The 19,897-nt window shown below is 39.8% G+C and overlaps 2 protein-coding genes across 5 annotated transcripts in view; both read right to left on the bottom strand.

The window, feature by feature from the left end:
• sike1 (suppressor of IKBKE 1) overlaps positions 1–4,455 on the bottom strand; it is a 4,832-nt gene extending 377 nt beyond the window's left edge. Inside the window, exons 1-5 of one of the 2 annotated variants that reach the window (XM_053686397.1) lie at positions 3,964–4,455; positions 3,496–3,601; positions 3,236–3,378; positions 2,713–2,826; positions 1–2,349 (exon numbers count right to left, since the gene is read on the bottom strand). The exon at positions 1–2,349 is cut by the window's left edge and continues 377 nt beyond it. In XM_053686397.1, the coding sequence (XP_053542372.1) occupies positions 2,215–2,349; positions 2,713–2,826; positions 3,236–3,378; positions 3,496–3,601; positions 3,964–4,122 (657 nt within the window). In that variant the 5' untranslated portion in view covers positions 4,123–4,455 and the 3' untranslated portion in view covers positions 1–2,214. The remainder of the gene's footprint in view (positions 2,350–2,712; positions 2,827–3,235; positions 3,379–3,495; positions 3,602–3,963) is intronic. The other variant, XM_017488131.3, reaches the window with a different exon arrangement.
• Positions 4,456–5,902: 1,447 nt separating this feature from the next.
• On the bottom strand, positions 5,903–18,842 carry si:ch211-197l9.2 (protein SOGA1). Of its 3 annotated transcripts, none has more exons than XM_017486474.3 (11): positions 18,016–18,842; positions 16,759–16,983; positions 15,042–15,200; positions 12,955–13,020; positions 11,724–12,845; positions 11,364–11,474; positions 11,075–11,236; positions 10,590–10,817; positions 10,123–10,160; positions 8,644–10,021; positions 5,903–8,427 (listed from the first exon to the last, which is right to left on the bottom strand). In XM_017486474.3, exons 1-11 carry the CDS (start codon positions 18,622–18,624, stop codon positions 8,287–8,289), a joined length of 4,239 nt encoding a protein of 1,412 aa, XP_017341963.1. In that variant the 5' UTR covers positions 18,625–18,842; the 3' UTR covers positions 5,903–8,286. The 3 variants fall into 3 exon arrangements, with proteins under 3 accessions (XP_017341963.1, XP_017341964.1, XP_017341962.1); XM_017486475.3 differs by having other exon boundaries at positions 8,644–9,988; positions 12,955–13,032; XM_017486473.3 differs by having other exon boundaries at positions 12,955–13,032.
• Positions 18,843–19,897: the final 1,055 nt, after the last annotated feature.

Raw genomic sequence — 19,897 nt, forward strand, 5'->3', positions numbered from 1 at the left:
GTCTATGGAATTTATGTGGCCAAAGATTTTACCCAACCTGTAAATGAAATAGAGGAAATGTACTTATTTGAATAAAGGCTACTGCATGTCATTCAGCCACAAGGTTACATAACTAATAGGAATAAGACACACAAAAAAACAAAATGAATTAGTGTCTTGCAAAAGTATTTAACCATCCAGAAACTTTTATATTTAAAACATATTTAAGGGCAAACACACAAGGTTATGTTGAATAAAAATGAATGCACTTTTGCAAACATTCAATCCCCTGCTATGCTGAGTAGATGAATCAAACTGTTTCATTAATGTATGATGTGTTCACAAAGAGCTCTTAGAGAGCTTTTTGATTACTTCTTCAAGTGACTAGTTTACTGCCATCCCAGGTCACGAATCTCACTAACTTTTGTGTTTCCTTACAAAATTAGCTTCTCTCTCCTCCTTTCCAAAACATATGTGGGTGGAATCATGAAAATTTAATTTTGTAGTCAAAATGCCAACAGGATTGTCATGAGTGCACTGGACAGAATAAAATTCATTAAGGATTCAGTTTAAAAACAAACTATTGTTTATAATCAGCATGACCACTTTTGTTTCCATGTCAACGCATTACAATGTGTAGGAGGTTTAAATCCTTTTGCAAGGCACTCTATGTTGAGGTTAATTTTGAAGGCCTATATAAACATGTTGCATGAGTATTTCAATTTTCCATAGATTTATCTTCTGTTTAAACAAACGGAGACTGTAAGCCTTTCCTGAGAGAAACAGAAAGCAACTTTCCCTCTACAACTCTATTCAGTGGGTAAAAAGATACCAGGTTACACTGAGACCAGTCAGCAACACCAAAAAGCCACAACAAACATGTACACCAAGAGACCTGAGAGGGTACGACAGACATTGCACTAAACTGTAGCCATAAAGCAGAGCAACGTTTCATATCTTCAGACAGCATCATTCCTTGTCAATGACTTTGGGCTTGGGCTCTGCGTCAGGGTGGCTCACCTCTTCTCGCTGTGGTTTCAACATATTCTTACTGATGGCCAAGAGGTCATGCAGCTCCTTGTTTTCAATCTGAAAAATATGCAGCAAGTTTCAGAAGAACAAACAGCAGCCAACTGAACAGTACTAAAAACGGAGACGAGACAATTATTGTTTGAGGAGAGACGATTATACATTATTATTTTGTTTAAAAATCTTTTTAGTTCCTCCCATCAGGAGCTACATAAGATAGTTAGATGTTCCCAGAACAGAAAATAATAATGTATGCTGATCACCCTGTTCAAACTTTCACACACCCCTGGCTCTTAATATGCCCTCCACTAATATTGGCACCATTGGTAAATATGAACAAAGAAGGCTGTGGAAAAATTGTGTTTATTGTTTGACGTTTTGATCTTCTGTTTAAAAAAATTCACAAACATTCTCTGCTCTCATGGACATCAAACAATTGCAAACACAACACAGGTTTATCGAAGAAAAAAAAATCTTCATTAAATATAGGTGTGCAACAATTTTTGGCACCCTTTTAGTCAATACTTTGTGTTACCTCCCTTTGCCATGATAACAGTCTTCTGCTATAATGCCTGAGGAGGTTGGAGAATACATGGCAAGGGATCTGAGACCATTCCCCCATACAGAATCTCTCCAGATCCTTCAAATTTCAAGGTCCATGCTGGTGGACTCTCCTCTTCACTTCAACATGTTGCCTTCTTGAGCATCTGTTAATGTTTGCACCTTTTGTAATAGCTGTTTACGAGCCCCTCAATTGTCCTCAGTGTGAAAAGATGGATCTCAAAATCATATAGCCACTGTTGGAAAGGGGTCAATATGCAGAAAATTCTGGATAAGCAAAGAATGTGCAGGACCTGGAAGATTTTTCTGAATAACAGTGGGCAGTTTAACTGCTCAGGACAAACAAGGGACTCATGAACAACAATCACAAAACGTAAAAACAGTTGTTGATCAACACATCACAACACACAGTATTAGTAATCAAGCATACGTAAACCTCTGAACTGGTTCATTTGTGTAAATTCAGTTATTATTGTGTCTTGTGGACTATATGTAAACATCTGTTGTGTGAAATAGATTATTCAGGACGGTACTAAATAACAAACAAAATGCAATTTTTATTATCCCTATTATTTTATTTTATTATTTGATTTTATTTTTTAATGGGGCGGTGGTGGCTTAGTGGTTGAGGCTCTGGATTACTGATCAGAAGGTCAGGGGTTCAAGCCCCAGCTGCCAAGCTGCCACTGTTGGGCCCTTGAGCAAGGCCCTTAACCCTCTCTGCTCCAGAGGTGCTGTATCATGGATGACCCTGCGCTCTGACCCCAGCTTCCTGACAGGCTGGTGTATGCAAAGAAAATAATTTCACTGTGCTCTACTGTATATGTGACCAATAAAGACTCATTATCTTTATCATTAATTATTAACATTCTGCAGAATCTGCAAGGACATATGTAAACTTGTGACCTCAACTATACATGCTACTAGTGACACAGTAGTCACAAAAACACAGAAAAAGGCTCAAAACAAGAAATTGCGACGCGGCTGCCTTTATAACTCTGCAACGTGGTGGAAATAGAAACCTAGAACTGTACAGGTCCTCTTCGGAACACTTTTCCTGACCTCCAGAACATCAGTGGAAATGTGCCATAAATTACTTTTGTAAAGCTACAGAGACAAATCAGACATGTTTCAACATATTACCTCCAGTTGAGCCAGTTTCTCTTTCACAGAGCAGTAGTGCTGGTCATCCACCTGTACCGCTCTGCGCATCACCTGGCCCATTTCACAAATCCGCTCCATTTGGCTCTGCACCTCCTAGGCAACCCACAAGAATGAGTTTGGAGAGTATTTGCAGTAAGATACAAAAGTCTTATTACTAGTAAACCAATATAATTTTGTGTAACTACACTGCTCAAACAAGATAATCATTTATTATTAATATTTCTAAAATGTGAAAAATATTGCAATTATAAACTAAAAGCAGTAGACAAGAATGATCATTATGTTTTAGATATGTACATGGTTTACAATTTGTTTACAATATATAGCTCAGAACAATCTCATTATTATTAATAGTATTACTCTATGAATAATAAATAACTGAAAATATTCTATTAACACTTGGTGACAAATAAAATAAAAACTGTTTTGTTTTTTTTTTTAACCAGATGCAGACTTTTTGAATAGTAGATGCCATATAGTTGGATCAATAGAAAATATGTACTTTGGCATGATCCTCATGAAGGCTGAGCACAGGCCTGGTATCCATCTCCTTCTTTTTCATCATCAGCTGCAGCATTTGTTTCCGATATCGGCCCATGATCAATTCCAGAGCGTACTGGTGCTCTTCCAAAGAAAGCCAAAGCTCTGTGGTGGAAGACAAGGATAAATAAAACTAAGCAAATGTTCACAATGTTCAAGTGCACTAAGCATCTCAAAATCAAGTTATCAGAAATGCCTATTAGATATGAGGGAATTAGGAACCTTTGTTTTCTTGCTGAAGTTCCTTGATTTGGGTGTTCTCCTGGGTCAGGAGAATATGCGGTTTGGATTTGGACAGCTCCTGATATCCTGGAACTGTCTCCATGTACTGGGGCGGGGGGAAATAAGAGTCAGGCTATTGAGTGTTGTTGAGGCCAGGTGATGTTAGAATCCAGTACCGGAGGATCAAACTGCAAAGCTTAATATTCTACCCCATTTTTAATGAGCAGTCTATTTTGTCCAAAGTGACTTACAAATGAGGGGAAATACAATATAAGCATAAGTTATAGAGCCCATGCTGAACTGCACAACAGTGACTAGGAAAGAAATACTCACTAGATTCAGCTCATTTAGGACAAATTCAGAACACTAATCTCTACATGGCTGTAGCCCTCAAGAGCACTGAGACACCTCTTTGCTTACCACTGGCATCAAATCAGCTTCCTGCTTGTGTCTAAAATTCAGGCTTACCTTATCAGGAAGAGCATTTCCGACTTCCTTCATGCAGTGTATTCTCTGGTTGAGAGAACTGGACTGCTCGATAAGACTCTCGGCTGCATTGTCGTGCTCTTTTAATCGCTCCAGCAAAGTCCGGGCATCAGACAACACCTTTTCCAGGGTGCACGACATGGCTATATTTATATAATGTACAAATTAAGGCGAAATTATGCCCGTAAATTGGGTATCGTTGTTTGGAAAACTTAGCTGGCTAGTGGTTGTAAACACTGATATTAGCTTGTTCGTGACTAGCTAGCTAGCAAAAACATAAGCAAGTAATGAATTGTTTAGATGTAGCTTCATTAGCTACATATTTTCTGCCTGCGGTCTTAGACTGAAATATAAATGTTATTGAGATTAGCAGCTACCAATATAACAGAAAGCAAAAATAAATAAATAGATAAATAAATAAATGATTAAAAAAACCCCAACAACTAAAACAAACTTTTAATCTGATCCTTCAGGGCTCTAAAGGCAAACAACGGCGCGCTTTTCTGACGTATTTCCGGTTTTTCTGTCACCAGGGCTTTTGAGTTTTCAGTGTAAAAAGAAAAAAACAGGCCCAACGATTAATCAGACTCACACGTCGTGATGTAAATAAACTTTATTAATTAATACTGTGGCTCACAGTATTACGAGAATTATTTAACAGTATGTTAATATTTAACTGTTACCATTGGTGTTGCTGTTAACGTTTGCTTCAGTATTTTCAGATGCGTTAATGATGTATTGATTCATTATTACAAAAATAGTAGTGAAGTATTATATTAGTATAAGTATAGTATTATATGCTTATTTTGGACTTTTAGTATTAGTGACCAAATTATTGGAGTTTGATTATTGGAACTTTTCACCTACAGAACCAAAACCTGTTACATCATCCATCTATTCATATATTTTCTATACTGCTTATCCTACAGGGTCGTGGGGAACCTGGAGCCTATCCCAGGGAGCATTGGGCACAAGGCGGGGTACAACCTAGACAGGGTGCCAATCCATTGCAGGGCACATTCACATACATATTCACACACCCATTCATACATTACAGACACTTTGGACATGCCAATGCAGCTTACCATGCATGTTTTGGACAAGGGGAGGAAACCCCCGCAGCACGGGGAGAACATGCAAATTCCGCACACACAGGGAAGCAGCGGGAATCGAACCCCCAACCTTGGAGGCAAACGTGCTAACCACTAAGCCACTGTGCACCCTTGTTACATCATGCTAAAAGTTATTTTGTATCATATTATTAGCATTTTTCCTAGTTTTATATAAAAAATAAAACCAAAAATTTTCAAGAGGACATTTTCATACTTGTTTTTAAGTTATTAAGGTTTGGTAACATAAGCTCATACCTTCTGCATATCACAGAACTTTTAGTATTTTATTTGTTTATTTATCTTCTTCTTCTTCTTCTTCTCCATCCATCCATCCATCTTCAACCGCTTACTCCTTTTCAGGGTCACGGGGAACCTGGAGCCTATCCCAGGGAGCATCGGGCACAAGGCGGGGTACACCCTGGACAGGGTGCCAGTCCATTGCAGGGCACACAATCACACACACATTCACACACCCATTCATACACTACGGACACTTTAGACACGCCAATCAGCCTACCATGCATGTCTTTGGACAGGGGGAGGAAACCGGAGTACCCGGTGGAAACCCCCAGCAGCACAGGGAGAACATGCAAACTCCACACACACAGAGCCACGGGAATCGAACCCCGACCCTGGCGGTGTGAGGTGAACGTGCTATTATTATTATTATTATTATTATTATTATTATTATTATTATTATTATATTGTTTTAAGCCAAGATGGCTTGGAATATACTCTCTGAACTCAAGGGCTAAAACATAAAGCAAATTATTTGATGCTATATGATTACCCATATGTTTCACAATATGTCACCTAGAAATTAATAGTTTATTTAAAATCAAAAGTGAGACAGTTTACTCATCTTCAGTAACCACATTATCCTGGTCAGGGACATGGTGGATCCAGAGCGAATCCCAGGACTGCTGGGTCGGGAATACACTCTGGAAGGGACACCAGTCCTAAGCAGGGCACCATATACATACATATATATATATATACATATACAGTTACACCTAGGGGGAATTTAGAATGGCCATACCAACTCACCAACTACCAACATGTTTTAGGAGTGGGGAGGAAACCAGAGAACTTTCAGAATGCAAACACAGGGAGAACAAGCAAAACCCCACAGTAACCCAAGCTCAGGATCTAACTGGAGACCCTGGACCTTTGAGGCTCTGTCACCATGCCACTGTACTGTCTTGTAATGTTATTAAATTATCTATATTACACTATCAAATTTCATGGGTCCACTTGGCCATTTAAAGTACTGGGTCAAACAATCCCTTGCTTGTTCCCATACAATATTTATCTAGTTAATTAATAATTTAAGAAATACACATAACCTTTGATGGTCCCCTCATAAGTTTGAAGCACTTCATAAGATCAAAAGGGCAATGTTATATGAGATATATTTATTTACAGTTTTTTTATATATAGCTTTTGACACTCGTAAGACTGTTTACTGTTAAGGCTTCTAACCTTCTATATCAGTAGATAGTATAACAATTCAAAAAAAAAACATAAATAGCTTTTCTATATCTTGGCTGTAATACATTAGATTAAGTATATTATTAACGTAAAAATATTGTATATATACTGCATTTAAAGCTGTCAATACACCCAACAGCAATCCACTTTGTACAACCCCAATTCCAAAAAAGTTGGGACATTGTGTAAAATGTAAATAAATATAAATAAAAACAATGCAATGATTTGCAAATCTCATAAACCAATATGTTATTCACAATAGAACATAGAAAACATACGAAATGTTTAAACTGAGGAAATGTACCATTTTAAGAAAAAATAAGGTAATTTTGAATTTCATGGACGTAAGAGGTCTCAAAAAAGTTGGGACGGGGCAACAAAAGGCTGGACAAGTAAGTGTTGCGAAAAAGGAAACAGCTGGAGGTTAATTGGCAACAGGTCAGTAACATGACTGGGTATAAAAAGAGTATCTTAGAGAGGCAGAGATTTCAGAAGTAAAGATGAGCAGAGATTCACCAATCTGCAAAAAACTGCATCTACAATTTGTGGAACAATTTCAGAATAATGTTCCTCAATGTAAAATTTTGAAGACTATGAATATCTCATCAACAGTACATAATATCATCAAAAGTTTCAGAGAATCTGGAGAAATCTATGTGTGCAAAGGACAAGGGGAAATTAAATTTTGCATGCCCGTGATCTTCAGGCCCTCAGGCGGCACTGCATTAAAACCAGGCATGATTCTGTAATGGACATCACTGCATGGACTCAGAAACACCTCCAGAACTCATTGTCTGTGAACACAGTTCGCCGTGCCATCCACAAATGCTGGTTAAAGCTCTATCATGCAAAGAAGAAGCCATATGTGAACATGATCCAGAAACACTGCAGTCTTCTCTGGGCCAAAGCTCATTTAAAATGGACTGAGGCAAAGTGGAAAACTATTTTGTGGTCAGACGAATCGAAATTTGAAATTCTTTTTGGAAATCATGAACACAGCATCCTCTAAACTAAAGAGGACTAAAGAGGAGAGGGACCATCTGGCTTTTTTTCAGTGCTCAGTTCAAAAGCCTGCATTTCTGATGGTATGGCGGTGCATTAGTGCCTATGGAATAGGTAGCTTGTACATCTGGAAATGCATGATGACTGCTGAAAGGTATATACAGGTTTTAGAGCAACATCCAGATTCCATCCAATCTTTACTTCTCAGAGATTCTGCCTCTCTAAGATACTCTTTTTATACCCAATCATGTTACTGACCTGTTGCCAATTAACCTAATTAGTTACAAAATATTCCTCCAGTTGTTTCATTTTAGTAACACTTACTTTTCCAGCCTTTTGTTACCCCCAGTCCAAACTTTTTTGAGACACGTTGCGGCCATCAAATCCAAATTTGCCTTCTTTTTTTACTTATAGAGGTACATTTACTCAGTTTAAACATTTGATATGTTTTCTATGTTCTACTGTGAATAACATGGGTTTATAAGATTTACAGATCATCGCATTCTGTTTTTATTTACATTTTATACAACGTCCCAACTTTTTTGGAATGGGGCTGTATTACAGTAAGTCTTCAAAATAATGGAAAAGGCTGAAAATATCCCAATGAGACATTTAAACATTTAAAAGGTAGCTGCTCCACTTTTTTAAAGTATCCTGTCAGCTGTGTATTGGTATCAGTGTGTATGGTGATGCCGTTCCATCACTGAGAAAGCAGATTCCCTTTCCCACAAGCTGCTGTGGGGTGGAGCTTACAATGGTTGTGGGCATGACGAAGGTTGGTGCGAGACACTCGAGCGAAGCAGGAAGCTAGAGTTCGAGAGCTGCAGCCACAGGGGCCATCCTTTATGGGGAAAGATTGAGTGTCAAAAATAAAGAAAAGAGAAACATTCAAAGCTAAGAACGCACTTCAAAATTCTTTTGGAAGCACTTTGTTAAAAAGCATAACTGCTGAAAGGGATCAGTAATGCAGAACTAGACACAAAGGTCTACACTCATGCATAGCTTACAACTCCCAGTTGTTACACTTATTATTTCTTACACAGTTAATGTTACCTACCTCCAGAGTAGCAGGGCCAAAACCCTTGCCCTTACTCATGGGTGTCTTGATCTGGTTTTGACACTGACCCTGTGTTTGTGTCCGGGTTGGTCGTGGCTCATCCTTCCTACCCTGTTTCATAAATCTGTGATTAACGATTCTGGTGACACTGTCACTCCTGCCCAATGGCACTGTGGGAATCCGAGAAGGAGGTCCATCTGTTTTCTTTAATCTTGCTGAACTTGCACGATCCCTGCGTATTTCTGGCACTTTCTCCCCTCCTGGATTTGGTGGGTTTGGTTTCTCGCCACGACCACACACATTGCGGAAAAACTCTTGAACCAGGCCATACTTGTGGATCCCTGCAGTCCTACGGCCAGCAGACTTCTCACTGCTACCTCCGAATGATGAACTGGGTTTCATGTTGCTAGAACTACACTGAGGAAGACCCCATACACTAATATCCTTAGGGAGCTCCAACCTGGAGGAACTGGTCAGAGATGATGATGAGGATGAGGAAGGTGAGTTGAAAGAATAAGAGGAATTTGTAGTGTTGGAAGAAGAAGAGCTGGAGGAAAAGGGGGATGAGGTGGAGTGCCTTCTCAGTTGTTTGGGTGAAGCTGAGCAAGGTGGAGGCTTTTCTAATGGCCCAGGCATCCTCTCCAAGGAAGATGAAATGTTTTGGGAGCGGGCAGACACAAATGAGGGGACCCTCAGAGACCGGTGTTTGCTTGCACACACACTTTGATAGATGTCAGTCTGAAGTCCAACACTATTCATCTGTGGCTGGGTATGAGTCTGGGTTCCTATACTGATTACTCCAACAGAGTGGCTACCCAAGATACTCCTTCTCTTCCTTTCACGTACACTAGCTGTCATTTCTTTCATGTCATCACTCAGATTTTCTGAGACCTCCCATCCACTGAAAGGCAAGCAAGATGAAGATGAAACACCAGGGGACTGGATACCAGAACATGAATTGGATCTAATAACAGCAAATGGACCCTGCTCTATTATGCTCTGACACTGAAAAGGTAAAGTTCCCTGTCCGGTATCACAGACATTCATTTCATTTATATGTTTAGAGTGGTGACAGTGTGGTTCTCCTTTCTCCTGTTTCTTCTCACATTTGTTCTCATCTTCAAATGGCACAGCATTTTGAAGAATCCTGCGGGCTGATGGGGGACTATAGTATATACGGATAGTGGTTTTCTCTGGAGCTGTGTGGCTCTTCTGTGCTGTTGTCTGCATTAGATTCAAACTTGAGAAGCTGGGTGGCATGATGGGACAATCCCAGGTCTTCCATGGATCTTCTCTGTCCACCAAAGCAGCCTCTTGGCTGAGGTATATCCAATTCTTGTTGGACCTGTGTGTTGATGGAGCAGCTTGATGAGTCAATCTGTGGACAAACTTTTACATTTTAGCTAATGAAAATTATGTGGCCAATTTAACTGATGGTGATAGTTAGTTTGGTTGAAAATTATGGAGGAAAAAACCAACCTCTCAGTTTCTCCTCTTTTCTGGGGGCTCTTCAGTGCCTGAGATTGAAAGTAAGTTATATATGTTCAGTCAAATAAATTTTCTCCATTGTAAAAACATATCTGTGAGCAGTGTAAATTATGTTATGCACAAAATAAAAACATTATCACAAGTCCTGATCGCAGCTGTCTGTGCTCATTCTGCCTTACCAGTCCAGGAAGTGATTAGCCAAAATTTTACCCTCATACATACCTAAGTACACACACCTAAAGTCGTCAATATATAACCAATGTTCCATGGGTTTGAAACAACAGTTTGAAACAAGGCCAGTCCGTGAGTAATATTGCATTTTATGATAATCACTGGTGTTTGTTATGTAAGTGGAAAAATTTCATACAGTGCAAGATGGTCTAATGCAAAAAAACAGAAAATAATATTCATAATGGCAAACATGACATAAGGTTAATTCAAATAAGAGATACATTTACCTCAGTGTTCTTGCTTTGCTTGCCCCAGTCCAGGTGGACTTCACTTAGATATGTTAGGATCTCCTGAGGTTGGACGTTCCAGTTGTGCTCACACATTTTCAGTTGTCTAGTCACATCAATGACTGCAGCATGGGACTCATCTAAAAGGTTCTGAAGCTCCTCAAAATAATCCTTCTGCAATGCCATATTTACATCTGGAGAATCCTTTGCCTCAGATGGCTCCTCCAGCTGCATGCATAAAAACGCAGAGAAACACTTACCTTACATTTCAAACACCTTTAAACTCATTTAACCTCATTTAAATGTAGTCTGGTGCAAAGCTTTGGGATCCTCAATACATGGATTCCAGTCTTGTTTCCTGATACAGCAAAATTAAGAATTTTATGATTTCGATTTCTTCCTGATCAGAAAACAGTCAATGTTTTCATGTTCAGAAAACAGTAAGCCACAAGATATGAGAGTTTGGCAGTATTCTGATTCCTTACCCTGCTTATGAGGCTCCTGAGCTCTGCACATTCCACAGTCCATGCTGCTTTAGCTTCTGCAAACTGTTGCGCAATGTGCTGGCCAGCCTGGTTTTCTTCCTGCAGCTCACGACATAGATCCTGCAGTGTTGCCGTCAGATCTGACAGAAGAGTACTGCTCAACTGGAAAGATTATTTGAATAAGATGAGAAATGTCTGGTGTATCCAACATGGTCAATACAAAAACTGCATATAAAATCACCAAGTTTACACAAATGCTGTTCTGCTAAAATCTTTTCTGTTAAAATACCTGCTTGTGGCACACTTCATGAGGTTTTGCTTCTCTAAATGAGTTGCAGGTATTTTTGGATCCCAGTAAGTCAGCCTTCATTTGAGGATAAAGATCTTTCTGGAAGTCCATCTTAAAAAATTATATACAGTTATACAATTAGCATATGCACAAAATGAGCAAATAATCATCTCAGCATGCTGTTTCTGGCTCCTTATACAAAGAAACACTATTATTCTCTAGGGACAGAGGATTCACTTTTAGCAAGGACCCAAATATGGTATTCTTCTGATTTCCATAGACAACAATTACATAATTAACAGCCCCTACTTTGACATAGACCAAAAAGCACACTATTCTTCTCAATAAATATAGCATTACCTCAAACAGGTTCTTGTCTTCTCCAGATGGTCTCTCCCCTTGACGCCATTTCTGGAGGAACCAGCGGAGTTGTACCGTGAGTAGCTCAAGACTGGCTTGGTTACAAATCTGCACCTCATTGCTGCTGGAATGGCAGGACTTTTTCTCAGCAGGACATTGCTGTGCTTCTTGTTCAACTGTCTCCAGCACCTTTTCTACATTTGTATCTTGACCATTTTCACTAGGCACAGAAATTACCAGAACATCTAGCTTTGCAACAAGGCTATGTAACTGGGCCTGTAGCACCTCCAGTCCACTGGTTAGGGGACTCATCATGGGATCCAAAACCCATGGATTATTCAGGCAATGAGAATCAACCTCAATTTTACTGACGAAAGGGTGGCTAGAGATAAAGTTATGGTTGGACGTTGGTGAGAAACCATTTTTTGCTGGTGGGATTAGGAACTGGATAATGGATCTAACTAACATAGCCTGGTCGCGGATTGCAAGCAGGGTTTCTAGGTTCTTCAGGCTAGCAGTAAAACCCTGCTCTTTTTCTGCATTCTCATCAAATATATTTTGGTCTTGAGGATGGTTTGTCACCACACCCATTGACTCCTCTCTAAGGATGTGACTTAATGGACAGTTTTCTACTCCTACTACGCCCAGTGACTGACCATTGCATTCAATTCTTTCTTCAGACTCTGGATGTCCATTATGTGTAACACCATTGGCCTCTTTTTCTTTCCCTACAGACAAAGACGTAGCTAGACACTTCTCTTTGCCCTCTATAACCTCGTCTTCCTCTTCTTGGCCCCATCCAGCTCTCTCTTGCATTTCATTCATCTCTGCCCTCAGCCCTCGATTCTCCACTTCCAGCTCCACAATCCGTCGGCTCAGCAGTGTAGCTTCTTCTTCCACCAGACGAAGATGAACTTTGACCTCTGCTTCACGTGCGTGGACAGAGTTAATGGTCCCTGCTGCAGCCTGAGATGCATCAACATCGCCATAAAGCTGTCTGTACTTGGATAATTCCTCTCTCATGGTCTCACCTTCCTCGGCCATCTTAGTCAGCTTCTTGCACATAAGGGCTGATTCCTCTTTGGCAAAATGTAGCTGGCATTTCAGATCTGCACTATCATCCTATTGAACCCAGAAATTTTTATTTCTATGTTATATGTTTAGTGTAGCAATTCTGTATTACAGTATACATTATTATGTCGGAATGCAATCTAATGTGTAATGTATGCACCTGTGGGGAAATCTTCTTTTCACTCTTGCTCCCAGCAGATCTCAAACTTCTCCTCTTTAAGGAATTCTGTGAAAACAACTGTAGTGGAATTTAACATTGTTTATGTATTTAATAAATGAAAGGAAAAAAGCAACGTGAGAGTGAGATGAGAGAATAAAATGCAGGTATGCAGGTAAAGAAAGTCCACAAATCTTGTCATAGATACACAGTGTGTGCTTTGCCATTTCGGAAGGTTGAACTATGATGCACTGCTCCACACACACCACTGCATTACTAAATGAAAAGCTTGCACTTTTGCATAAACACCTCCTAAGTAGGTGCATGTGTGTCTAAGCTTGATCACAACTACAAAGAACTCCTGTTGTGTTCAGTACAACTTTGTGTCATAGATGAAGTTCAAACATCAACAAGAAACATTTTCATTATTTAAGACAATCAATTCAAGGGAGCTTAGCTTGCTAATAAACTAATATAAAGGATGTAATTTTGTTTCTTATGGTCCTGGGAAGACAGGCACTGGCAATATAGTATTCTAATACGCAAATGATCCCAGCTCCCTCTCTTGAAAATGCAAGCTTTTTACTACAGGTCATTTTAAGATGTAGTCCGTTTCACAGTTGTGATACCTCTGTGTGCAATACTGAGTCATTCTCATGAAGTCCAGGCTCAAAGACCTGGATTCATTACAGCAGGCTAAGCATGCATGCTGCTCTGAGAATGAGAGGAATCTTAGCTATCGTTAGTCTCTTTGTCTTAGGTTCTGTCTGACTATCTATCTAGTGTTTAGGCAATTACTGCATGCCAAAGCAAAATAATAAATAAAATAAAATAGCAGAAGTACATATAGCCTCAGTTATGTCCATGTTCCCAGTGGATATTATAATACTGCACACTAGTACATAATCAAAACCACTGAACCATATGTCAACTCAAGCTTATATATATTCCTTTTACAAAAATAATGAAAATCTTCCTTTCATTTGATGTTTCCTTCAAAACTGGCTTTACAATAATCGCAAAAAAAAATTGTGTAATAGAATCTGTTGCAGTAGAAACAACTAACCGCAACCATACATTAATATTCATTTGCATGTAAATATAAATCTACCCCATAAATCAGAAACAGATTACAGATTTTGTGGGTTTATTGATTGCCACTGAGTTGACTGTAGAGCTGGATAATCTTCTTGTGACTGATTTGCTCAGCTCATGAGGATCAGAGCAGGGCAGCAGCTGTTTGAGATGAGTGGCCTGAAATGAGCTGCTGCTATCCGCCACTAAGCATCGAATCCTGGATTAAACTTTGTAGCAATGTTGTTGAAAAAATCATTTGCATGACGGATCCTTGGTGGACACATCGCTCTGACCTATGTTTGATTCCTGGTCATGAAACCAACCCCAGCACAAGCCAGTGCACTCTCACTGAAGGTCCCAAGTCCGGAAAAGGGGTAAGATCAGGAAGTAAAACTTGTGCCAGAATCAATATGCAGAAGGGAGCAGTGGAAAGAGGAAAACTTTATATATATATATAAAGTTTATATATATATATATATATATATATATATATATATATATATATATATATATATATATATAAACTTTATATATATATATATATATAACACTTACATGGCTAACTGAAGGGCAAGATGCACATTTAGACGCATGCATGCCACTTTATAACTATGGTGGACAGGTAATGACTTCCTTGGCAGATTAATGTACTGTGTCCTTCACCTTCTCTCTATCTCCCTCTTTCCTATCCTTCCTTTTCTCTTTCTCATCTTTCCCTGCACCCACAAGTGAGAATGACAGCTGTGCCTTGAATCCTATCCCTCACTTCTCATAGTACTCTGCCTTGCCCAGAAAGTCAGCTGTTAGTCACACCCTTCATACCCATAGTCAGGGTCAAGGCCGGACTGACACCCTAACCTTCTGAGAGAGGAGGAGGATGGGTGCACAAACTTTATGGGGAACATTTAAAACATTGCCATAGTTGATAGCTGTACTATATAGAAAATGTTTTCAAAATCCGGTGTATGTGTTCATGCAAAAAAGCAGTTAGATAGAATCATCTCCCTCTGTACCTCTCTAGATTTGTTCATTTCTGCCTGCAGGACCTGCTTTGCCACCTCAAGATTCTGGAGCCGCTCCCGCAGCTCTTCGTTTTGCCACTCCAGCCGCAAGCTCTTCTTTTGCACTGCCTCAAGCTCAGTGTGCAGGCGCAGGGACACGTTTTTTGCTACCTGAAAGAGGACAAATTATATAGGACTAATCCAATAGACAACAGACAACATCCAAACCTCCTCCATGAAAAAAACAAGCTTTCCTCTCCTCAGGTTGCACAAAATGGAATTCCCTTGAGCTAAAATATGAATGTGCTCTATTCAATACAAAATTTCAGTGCTCTGTTGTGCTACATTTGAGATATTAGTGTTACGAGGATAACACGTGAAATGTCTCCAATGGCAATATCCAGGGTTAAAGTTTCATGTGATTACACCATGATATTCAGTGCAGGGTTCTGCTCTGTGCTGGTGATTGTTGGTTTAAAGATTGTTACTGCATCCAAAGAACAGCACTGTATTGCACTTCACTGTTTATGGAGAATGGTTAGAGCATGTTGCTAGAAAGCACAAGTAATGCACTTTAAGAGAGAATCCATTGAGAAACCTGAAAGGTAAGCACATGCATACATCCAACTGTTCCAGTTTGCACAAAACATACTGGGGGTATCTATTTCTCCCACATGTCTCTAAAATAGACTGCTCATGGGCATGCTCACTGTGAACACAGACAGCTGCCAATAGTCTTCCTCCACTGATGCTGCTAACCTTGACATATATTCTTTCTTTCTGTCTTTCTGTGTGTCTCTCTTTCTTTTGTTTCCTCTCAGGTCTCATACACAAAATCTGATTTTTTCCTAAACACACCGAATACTGAGGGGAGCCTTCTGCACAATGCAAAGATTTTAGAATCTTGTTGAGTTTTCAAAAGATCAAAGATTGTATGCCTTCAAAGTATAAACAGTTTAAAACCAAAATTGTTGCGTAGCATGGGGCAGTCTTCAAGGAAAGTACTGATGTGGACTACCCCTGCTGTGTTGATTAGCTTTTAATGTTCCTGCACTACACTCTTCTCCTGATTGGCTGGTGAGTTTAAACCAAAAAATGCTTGTGTTGTGAGTGGTCTGCCACAAAACAGCATCTGGCAAGCAGAACACTCAGGATTTTTCCCTCTGTTTTACCGTAAAACATAATTGAACCACATCCAGAAAAGAAAGACTCTCACTATACGTACTATAATGAAATCTCAAGCATGTCTATATAAACTTGAATATTCTTGCCCAGAAATGTTGTCACAGCCACAATCTTTAGTAAAGCTTTTAGTAGTGTGACTCTGTCCTGTAAAAAAAATTTCCAAACTCCACAAGTTTCAGTGAAAGGGTACTGAATCACAGAGGCATGATTCATTTGTCAAGGCTTACAGAGCAACACTTAGATGGTCTAGCACTGTAAAAACTTAGCACATATCTTGAATTGATGAGTGATGTGGATTGGCATCCATCATAGTGTTTTTCCAGTGAAAGGAAGTCACTCGTTAAATCACAAGTTAATGTGAGGAAAGTCTATGAGTGGACTGACTAAATTACACACTGAAAGTAAGTGATACAATAAAAGGAATGCTTGATCTTCCCAGAAACATTGTGATTCATAGGATTCGAGAGGCCTGCACAATAGCCAATCTGTTGGATTCCTCACACATTTACTTTAACTCCGAATGGTCTCTGTTGAGAATACTAACCCGGACATCGTGCTCCAGAGTACGGATAAGCTCGCCATCGACCTGGCCAGTCTGGGCAACACGTAGACTGCGCCTCTCAGCCTTGCGAAGGCGATACTGCAAGATGCGACACATCTTGTTGGCCTGTTCCAGTTGCTGCTTGAGTTCCTGTAGCTGGTACATGTCCTCCTCCATATAAAGGTCCCTCATCTCCATCATCTCCGAGCGCAGCTCCTCCAACTCATCCTGAATGAAAAACAAATCTCATTACCGCACACACCATGGCTTCATTAACTGTCTACACTAGCGCATTTGTAACTTTATAACTAATTCTCAGTATAATATGAAACTTAAGCCATTGTTTTATATTACATTCTTTTGTGAAATTCATGAATATCCTCATTATAAAATGCCTGTGTTATATCAGTAATAATTAACAAAGAAGGAAAATAGTTTCTTCTTTGTGTGGGATTTGTCTGCGCCTTTAACAGAAATCTTGATGTGCAAAGAGAGCAAAAATTTAGTATATAACAGAATCAAGGTCACCAGGTTGAATAGTAGGTACAACAGAGGGCTTGTAGATGAGGGTATGCACAAATGTACAGTCTCTTGTTAAATCAGAGGTGAGCATTCCATTTTTCAGCTTGAAAAATTCTTCAGAGCTGTGTAGTGTCCCTTAAAATGCTTCAAGCTAATCACAGTAATCACATCACCTCCTGATTGACCTTGTCCTTGTGCTTCATGTCAGTGACAGTAAGAGATGATTGGACAGTTAGACAGTATTAAAGGTTCTTTTTAAGAGAGAGAGTAAATCCTAAGCCCTTTACGAACATGTCACGTGCAATTTGCTCTCAGTCTTTAGCACTGGCTCCTTTTATATTACCTTAAACTTAAAAGGTACTTATATCTTGTCTCCAGGATGGTACCTTCAAATGGAGGCTTTGTTATTGTAGCATGTATCTTTCACCTCACCTGGGAGAGTGAATGTAGTGCATCTTTAAAACTGATAAATGTAAGGTACTTAAGAGAATCTTAAAGACCAGTACATTCACTCCCATGTCAGAGATACATACTAAAGGTACAAGAGACGCACATTTAAAGGTATTATCCCAGTGACAGATAATGGTACAGTTTAGTGAGTAGTCTAGGTACTGTTATAATTGACTGAAAAGTTAATAACTCCAAATTTCAGATAAAAATTAATTTCATATATGTATATAGGACAACCGACCGTAATATTGCAATACTTTTAGACATGCCCAGTTTTCCTAATCGTACCTTTAAATATTCATTTTCTGATCGTAAGTCGTCGATCTCCCTCAGCAGATCATCATGCGCTCCGTCGCTGCTGAACTCCAAAGTTCCCGACGCGCTGAACTTCCATCTGCCGTCCATGGAGGTGAAGGGAGAAATGCTTCTCTGTGCTACACCAAGTACTGGAGTCAGGGTGCTGTGACAATCTTCGGCTACTTCTCCTCCACAATCCTCTGTCTTCTTAGCATCTGCGCCTCCGTTGTCTGTTTCAAAGCTGCTGCTCTGCACATCATTATTAGCTGCTCTGTTTTCCTCCGAAGTGCAATCGGAAGTCTCTGAGCTGCTGTCCGTCTTTCCACCAGAGTCTTTATTCAAACCATCATCTGCGCTGCTGGCATCTGAGACTGTCCTGCGGTCGGAGGGTTTGTTTCGACTCTTCATTGACCCGGGAGCCGATCGCCTGGCTTTCTCATAGCGTTTGACCTCCTTACGGCTGCTGCTCGTGTCTCGCTTTGGTTGTGAATGCGCGTCTTTCGGTTTGATTTGGTTCATCTTGTGCGCTTCTGCTTTAACTGCGCCGGATAGGAGGAGCGCGTGAACCGGAGAACTAGCCTCGACTTTTGCTTTCGTCATATGAGGCACGCTCTGAAAATTAAAGAAAAAAATATATAGTAAAATGAATAACGTGACAAAATGAAAAGTTAAACAAGTGAGCCTTTGTCCATATTTTATATAGAGGCGCGTAAAACTGAATGGTGCGTCTGCGCGTAATGAACTGGTCGAGCTATTACACCACGTTTCAGCACTCCCACGTTGGCATGCGAATTTAACTCCATCCAGGTCCTTTGAAGTGTATGTGTGTATCTGTGTGTGTGTGTGGGTGGGTGTAAGCACTTTTGAATGTAGCTCCACCCGCCCCCTACGAGTTTATTTTCTCTCTCTCTCTCTCTCTCTCTCTCTCTCTCTCTCTCTCTCTCTCTCTCTGTTCATATCATCTGCAATTACAGATTATATTCTTTATTTAGGCTGTTTTATGTAAGTTTGTTGAATGTAGCATTTTACGGATTCTTGCATACTTTTTCTACTTGTGCAATAATAAGTTATATAATAACAACAACAACAACTACAACAACAATAATAATAATAATAATAATAATAATATGATACATAATAATATAATAATAAGATTGAGCATCTCTCTCTTTCAGTATCTGGAACAGGTATACCTGATCCTGGGAACAGCATACACGCTGGGTGGGTTAGGCACCCTACACACACACACACACACACACACACACACACACACACAAATTATCTTCGCCAGTCCACCAACAGCATGTTTTTGTGAAGCAGGAGGAAACTGAAGAACCCAGAGGAATCTCACACAGACACTGGAAGAACATGCAGAAAAACTGCACACAGACAGTCACGGGACCAGAAGGTTCAAGGCTGCAATGCTGTCAGCTCCACAACAACAACAACAACAACAAAATAATAACAATCCATCCATTTTCCATACTACCTATCTTACTCAGAGTCACGAGGGAGCCTGGAGCCTATCCCAGGGAACTCGGGGCTTAAGGCAGGGGACACCCTGGACTTAAAAGGTACTTATTCGCACACATAGTGGGCAATTTGGAAATGCCAGTCAGCCTACAGCATGCCTTTGGACTGAGGGAGGAGACCCAGAATACCTGGAGGAACGCAGTTTGTTCCCAGCTATCATTTTATTTGTTTGTCATTTATTTGTTTGTTCATCTAACCGGTTCATAGCCCTTGTTTTGTATGGTTAAAACTAATCAAGCAGCCAACTCGCCATCCAGATGTGTTGAGGAACGCTAATTGGATGATGAAAAGTAAAAATTCAAGTGTCAAATGCCACATGTCTTTGATACATAAATACGAG

The sequence above is a fragment of the Ictalurus punctatus genome, chromosome 15 (genome assembly GCF_001660625.3).
Source record: "Ictalurus punctatus breed USDA103 chromosome 15, Coco_2.0, whole genome shotgun sequence".
In the NCBI taxonomy this organism is placed as follows: domain Eukaryota; kingdom Metazoa; phylum Chordata; class Actinopteri; order Siluriformes; family Ictaluridae; genus Ictalurus; species Ictalurus punctatus.

Bases quoted from the DNA above. Each gene is read 5' to 3' on its own strand.
- si:ch211-197l9.2 (XM_017486473.3), bottom strand. From the start codon at position 18,624: ATGACGAAAGCAAAAGTCGAGGCTAGTTCTCCGGTTCACGCGCTCCTC. The intron at 13,033-15,041 runs GTACAGAGGGAG...ATTCCACTACAG, and splicing joins AAATGAACAAATCTAGAGAG to TTGTTTTCACAGAATTCCTT. The intron at 10,818-11,074 runs GTAAGGAATCAG...TTATGCATGCAG, and splicing joins TCAGGAGCCTCATAAGCAGG to CTGGAGGAGCCATCTGAGGC.